Source organism: Macaca thibetana, chromosome 1, assembly GCF_024542745.1.
Source record: "Macaca thibetana thibetana isolate TM-01 chromosome 1, ASM2454274v1, whole genome shotgun sequence".
In the NCBI taxonomy this organism is placed as follows: Eukaryota; Metazoa; Chordata; class Mammalia; order Primates; family Cercopithecidae; genus Macaca; species Macaca thibetana.
The window spans coordinates 129157103-129163416 of record NC_065578.1 but is presented as its reverse complement, the minus strand read 5'-3'; the positions used below and the strand labels follow the sequence as shown (position 1 = coordinate 129163416).

At 54.3% G+C, this 6314-nt stretch overlaps 1 protein-coding gene across 1 annotated transcript in view; it reads right to left on the bottom strand.

Annotated features, from left to right (window-relative positions):
- Positions 1 to 48: 48 nt before the first annotated feature.
- TTC24 (tetratricopeptide repeat domain 24) overlaps positions 49 to 6314 on the bottom strand; it is a 6328-nt gene continuing 62 nt past the window's right edge. Inside the window, exons 1-10 of the mRNA XM_050753447.1 lie at positions 5671 to 6314; positions 5307 to 5510; positions 4570 to 4698; positions 4292 to 4404; positions 3876 to 3967; positions 2785 to 2907; positions 2535 to 2641; positions 1942 to 2055; positions 1724 to 1820; positions 49 to 1302 (exon numbers count right to left, since the gene is read on the bottom strand). The exon at positions 5671 to 6314 is cut by the window's right edge and continues 62 nt beyond it. Of these exons, the coding sequence (XP_050609404.1) occupies positions 1221 to 1302; positions 1724 to 1820; positions 1942 to 2055; positions 2535 to 2641; positions 2785 to 2907; positions 3876 to 3967; positions 4292 to 4404; positions 4570 to 4698; positions 5307 to 5510; positions 5671 to 6314 (1705 nt within the window). The 3' untranslated portion in view covers positions 49 to 1220. The remainder of the gene's footprint in view (positions 1303 to 1723; positions 1821 to 1941; positions 2056 to 2534; positions 2642 to 2784; positions 2908 to 3875; positions 3968 to 4291; positions 4405 to 4569; positions 4699 to 5306; positions 5511 to 5670) is intronic.

The window sequence follows — 6314 nt, the reverse complement described above, 5'->3', positions numbered from 1 at the left end:
GTTTTTTGTATTTTTCAATAGAGACAGGGTTTCACCGTGTTAGCCAGGATGGTCTCCATCTCCTGACCTCGTGATCCGCCCATCTCGGCCTCCCAAAGTGCTGGGATTACAGGCTTGAGCCTCCGCGTCCGGCCCCAACTTAGTTTTTATAGAAACAGTGATTTGTTTTCCACTCTCAGTTCATCAATTTATTTTTTTTTAAAGATACATTTTCTTTTACATCGACATGGGATCTCACTATGTTGCCCATGGTGGTCTCAAACTCCTGGGCTCAGGCAATCCTCCCACCTTGGCCTCACAAAGTGCTAGGATTACAGGGATGAGCCATTTCACCTGGCCTGTTCATCAATGTATATAGTATTTAATTAAATTATGAATTACAGTAACACACACAATGGGCATAAACACACTTGGTATTAAATCACAACTGCCTCTGGGTAAGCAAGGGCTTAGCTGGGGGAATGGAACTGCACAGCATTCTAGAAAGTGCTCACTGCCTGGATTTGATTCCCAGCTTCTCTACTAGTTATGTGATCTGGGAATTCAGACTACTGAAGCTTTGTGCCTTATTTTCCTCATTTGTGAAAGGGGATGATAATAGCACCTCATATATTTGTTGTGAGGATTAGAGGAGAATACACTTGTCAAGCACCTAGAATAGGGTGGGGCATGAGCTAAGTACTTGGGACATGTTACATCACATCATTGTTCCTGTGGCTGCTGGCAGGAGCTGTCCTACAGGCTACAGCCTAGGCCTGCGCCCAGCATCCCCTATGTTTCACAGAGGAAGTAGGGTGCATCGGTTGGGTAAGATGCCTTTTCTGTAGTATTATATCCTCGTTTCCCATAGGCAAAAATGGAGGTCTGGAGACAGTCAGTGACTCCAAAGCTACTTGACCACGAAGTCAGTTTTTAGAACTCCCAGGTCCCTAGCAATCCTAAGATTTGGATCCAGAAAGACAAAGGGAATTTGCCATCCATTTTCCTTTTTTTATTTTACCTACTGAGTCCAAAAATCCCAAGGAAGAACAAACAGAACCTCTCAGGGCCGAGCCTGCAAAAAGCCCTTGCCCAGCATCCTCAGGAGTCCACTAGCTGCACTGTGTTCCGCACCCCTGCAGGGCTGAGCAACTGGGAAGAGGCTTGGTCCCCAGGACCCCCTAGCATGTGCGTGTTGGGCAGGTGCTTCAGCGATGAGGGCTGCGGCCGGCAGGGGGAGGTCACACGATAGTGCAGATGCCTGACTCCATGGGTCTCCTCTGGCAGCTCCTGCTGAGGCTTTCCCTGGGCCACTTGGATGACCTGAAAAAGGCAGGGAGGGGCTTGCCAGTGGGGGTGAGTGGGGAGACAGCAGGAGGCAGCCTGCCCTGGCTTCGGCTTCCTTTGCCCTATTTGGCCGTTACCTCTGCTGGTGGGCTCCAGAGAAGGAGGGAGTTGGCTTAAGCTTCATATCCCCCCATCCTTCGAACCCTGTCTTTCACTGAGGCCTACCATCTGGCCATTCAGGAAGCAGGGCATACCCCGGGCTTCCAGAGCTGGGTGAGGGTTGTTCACATTGCTAAAGGGCAAAGACAAAGGGGAGCTCGGGGCCCTATATCCCAAGCATGAGATCCCAGCTTCCCCTAACTTCAACAGCAGTCGTGTTCCATTAATATCATCCCAAGCCACATATTCTACTTTCTTTGCTATTCTACAGGCCTCCTGCTCTCCCCCAAGGACCCACCTATTGACTTGAGGGCCATTGGGTACCAGGATGCTAGGGTACTCCGCTCTGGGAGGGCCTCGACCTACAAATGGAAAATGGGCCCTGGGTCCTGGACCTAGATGGAGAAGGACAGACACATTCATCACATGCCTCTCTGCACCAAGAACTATCATGGTGGAAAAAAGCTCTGGAGAAGAACCAGGAGTTGGGGCGGTGTCAGGGGATGCACTGCTCACTATACACGGAGGCTTTGCCGAGGACTGTCCCTCTGCAGGGCGAGTGCTTGGTAAACATGGGGCAACTAGAAGCTAGATGGTGGGAATGATTCACTGTGCCTGGAAGGAAACACACTGAAAAGGAGATATCGGTAAATTCAGGTCAACTCAATAAGTAGCAAGGAACTCTGCTCCCCGAGTTGCAAGTCTTTGTGGGAGAGGCTATTGAATAGTGAGCTGGGGATTACAAGCAGCGCCCAGTGCTGTGTTGGGCAAAGTAGGCTTTCAACAAAACCCTGGGGTCCAGGATGCAAAGTTCTAGAAGTTAGGAAAGCCACGAGAGCAGGAAGAAAGAGGCAGTTCTAGAAAGGGTTCAGGGAAAATGGTCCAGGCCTTGAGAGACAAGCAAAAATCAGGGGAGGGCTGTTGGGGAGTTGTGAACTGGGATAGTCAGGGTCAGGGGTGGTGCGAAGTTGTGCCAGGCCTCAGAGAAATGACAACAGGAAGGCGGGATGGCAGGATGGGTGTAAGAAGTGGAGGCAGGCAGGTGGGGGCGGGAGTGCCACATTTGCAGTGCGGAGAGGCACCACCAGAAATACTCTACATCAACTCACGCTCCAGTCTCCCCGGCCCAGGCCTCATGGGAACGTTTGCCGACCTCTCCTCTTTTTTCTCCTGGTGGCCCTCCTCAAACTCTTCATCTTCCCACCCACTGGAAGATCTGTAGGGGCAAGGAACGAGGGCACAGCTTGGCAGAGAGACACCAGTCCCCTGGGGGTATGCATGGGGTCCTACCCCACTGTGACAGCCCCCAACACCCTGCAGAGGCTGCATACATCCCTGCTGCACTGTTCCCACCCTCACCTGTGCTGGGCACCTGCTGCACTGCTTCCTGCCTTTGCTGGGGTCCCCTCCACCTGGCTGGCCCCACCTGGAGCCTGGAGTCTTCCCCGAGCCGAGGTCTGGGAACGAAGGGGAGTAGAGGGACTAGGTCTGAGAAAAACGGCCATCCCAGCTATGTGTGTGCCAGGGTCTCGGATAATACAATTCTGGGGTGAGGTTCTTTGTTCTATTAAGGTCCCTGCTAGTAACTCTCAAGCTTGAATTCAGATTTAGGGACTAGCAGACCTGGCCAGTGTCTAACGGCCACCCCATCCCTTCTGGGGCCTGATATGGTAAAGTCACAGAAAGTAGGTGGCAGACATTGGCTGGGACCCAGGTATTCTGACCCCTCAATCCAATCCTCTGCCTGTACCAGGCAATTTAATTTTTCTTGCAGATTTTAAATATGGTGTCTTTAAATGTGATCTTTAAAATGCGGGAGCATAAAATCTATTACATACACATAAATATTAAAGTATAATTTCAATTCCTGGAGTGGGAAGAGGTTTTCTGGGGTTGTCTGAAAATGTGAAGGAGGAGGCGGTTGGAGAGTCAACGAATCATACAAAGAGACCCGGAGATAGAAACAAGTTAAAGCAGAGACAGGGAAGGAGTAACACGGTGGAGACCCACAGAGAAATGAACTCTGGAGACCATCCTGGATAACACGGTGAAACCCCGTCTCTACTAAGAAATACAAAAAAAAAAAAAAAAAGACGGGAGAGAGGGACTTCCTTGGAGCACATCTCCATCCTGTGGCCAATTAGGGAACTGCAGTCAAGGACTTGAAACTTTCTACCTCCTTGCACACATGGTCTACCGATTCTTTTAAATTTATTTATTTATTTTTAATCACCTACATATCAGCCCTTGGGTTAGAGACATGCCGCAGTCCCACACCCACCTCCCACCCCTGGAAAGTGACATATCTCATGCGCAGGCTCAAGGCGGATGAACACAGATGAGCTGCCAAGCGCGCCGCATCCCAGGGAACATCGGCTCTGCTTACCACCAAGCCCTTCTCTGGGTAACCTCTCTCCACCCCCATCTCCTTGTCTCAGGTGTCATCTCACCAGGGTGTGACCAGCCCCACCTGGGCCAAGTGCGTCCTCACGGTGTCTGCCAGCTTCGCCACCAGCCGTTCTCGCACAGAATCTGGCTCCTTCTGGGGAGAGGGTGATAATAGGGTAATGGGGAATGCCTGGACTTTGTGGTCCTCTGGGGGTTGGGGAAGAATGAAGCAGGAAAGGGAGGAGGGAGCGGGACTTTGTTTCCCCCTCTCTTCTACCCCATCCCCATGCCTTTCCCAGGGTCCTGCCACCACCTGCCCAGAATTGCAGACAGTGATGGACTCTTCCTCACAATAGTATCCCAACACCTAGCACACAGTGTGTCCGATGCTGTGGGAGAAGGCAAGGAGTGAAGGCAGGAATGTCAGCCAGAAGAGGGATAGCAGGGGAGAGGTGGATTCCGGGATACAGGGTCTCACCTGACACTGGGCCAGTGCTTCCTTATAGTACTTCAAGGCCTGGTCATACTGCCCCAGCCTGGCTGCAGCAGCCCCCAGACCCTCACAGGCCTGCCACTGTCCCTTCATGTCCCCTGAGAAAGAGAGCCTGGAAGGTCCTTTCATGGCTCCCTACCCCACTGACCCGCCCCTTCAGAGGCACTCCCTACCCTCAGTTCCCTCCATCTGCCTCCCCACCAGCTCCTAGGACCCTCAGCCTCCCCGCTGGCCCAGTCACATGCCAACCCCCTCACGCTTACCAGAGTCGCGGGCAGCCTGCAGGGCATGCAGGTAGTTGTCTCTGGCAGCCTTGTGGTCCCCCAGCTGGCTCAATGCAAAGGCCAGGCTGCCAAAGCTCCGGCCCTGCTCCCACCGCTGCCCCACAGAGCCTGAGGACAGAGCCCACCCCATCCTCAGAGGGGACTCTGGCTGCTGGGACATTAGGACTCCGCCCTCCAGCAACCAAGACAGAGCTCCCAGGAGGCCTGGTGCCCAGCCCCAGCACACTCCAGATGCATCCGAGAGGCCTGAACCCTCCACTCCCAGCCTGGACCCATCCTGAGTTCTGGTGTGAGTGCCTCCACCTGGCTAGTTTGAGTCAGGCAACAACCTTGTGATACAGGCAAGGCAGGTATTAATGGCCCTGTTTTTATAAATGCGAAAACTGAAGCTCAGAAAGAGAAAGTGATTCCTGAGTGTCACACAAACAGTCAGCAGAGGGGCTGAATTCCACTTCAGGCCTCCTCTCCCAGCCAGTACCCTTCCCCCTGCCAACTACTGCCTTCCCAACCCTGAGGTCTCAGCCTCTGGGCCCACAACCCTCTGTCCTGTCTGACTGTCCCATCTCCTGCACTTCCAGCTCTCCCCCACTGGTTATGGGTTTTCAGGCTCCATAAGTGGTCCCAAAGGGCCATCCACCCTTAAGCCTTGGGGCCCCTTTTGGAAACCCTTCTTAGTGTCTTAGTCCCAGTCCCATTCCCCGGCCCCGGGCACCCACCGTGCAGGTCAGCAGCCTTCTGGTGAAACTCCTGAGCTTCCTGATAGTTGCCAAGGGCGTTGTGGGCCATCCCGAGGTTTCTTAGCACTGTGGCCTGCTCTCCTGGCACCCAGCACAGAGGAAGGGCCTGCAGGAAGGCCTCCACAGCCAGCGGAAACAGCCGGAGCTGGCAGTAGCCCAGGCCTAGATCATTATAGAGGTGCCCTAGAGGGCATAGCCAGGGTCACTGGTAGCTGGACCAGATATAAATAAGGCTGGTACAGCCCCTATCCACTCCTCCAGGGTTCCCCAAACCCAGCCCTCTGAATAGCACCAGGCTTTGTGTCTCCCCAGATCCCACACCTTCCCTGCCCAAAGATCTCACCCAGCAGCCCCCTCTCAGTGCTCCTCTCGGCAAGCCTCCGGCTTTTCTCCAGCACCTGTACAACTTCCCCTACCCGATGCCGCCCACTCTTCAGCATACATCCTGCCGCAGCCCCCAGTGCCAGGGCTGCGGCCTGCAGCTGCCTCTCTTGGACATAGGCCCGGCTTGCTTCCTGCAGGCAGTGGGCTGCTAGCTCAGGCTGTCCCAGAGCCTGGTAGCAGGCTCCCATTTTTGCCCAGGCTTCTCCCTGGTCACCCTGTGGCTGGTAGTGGCCCAGGGCCCTGTGGTACCAGGCCAAAGCTTGAGGCAGCTCGCCAAGGGCATGGTAGGCCAAAGCCACATTGAAACACTGGTCTCCATGACGCCTGCCCTGTGCCTTCTCTTCAGGGTGGGCTTGCAGGAGCAGCTCAAGGCCTCTGGCTGGGTCCCCAGTCTCCACATAGGCAGCCCCCAGGTTGAAGGCGCAGGCCCGGAGCACCAGGGTGTCCCCGGTTTGTGGGGTCTTGGAGGCCAGAAGGAAGGCCCTCTGGAAGTTGTTCAAGGCTTCATGGTTCCGGCCAGCCTGAAGGGCCCCGTGGCCAGCCCTGGTGAGGGCTTGGATGCTGGCTTCTTGCCGCAGCCACTTTCTTTTCTTCTTTGTCTTA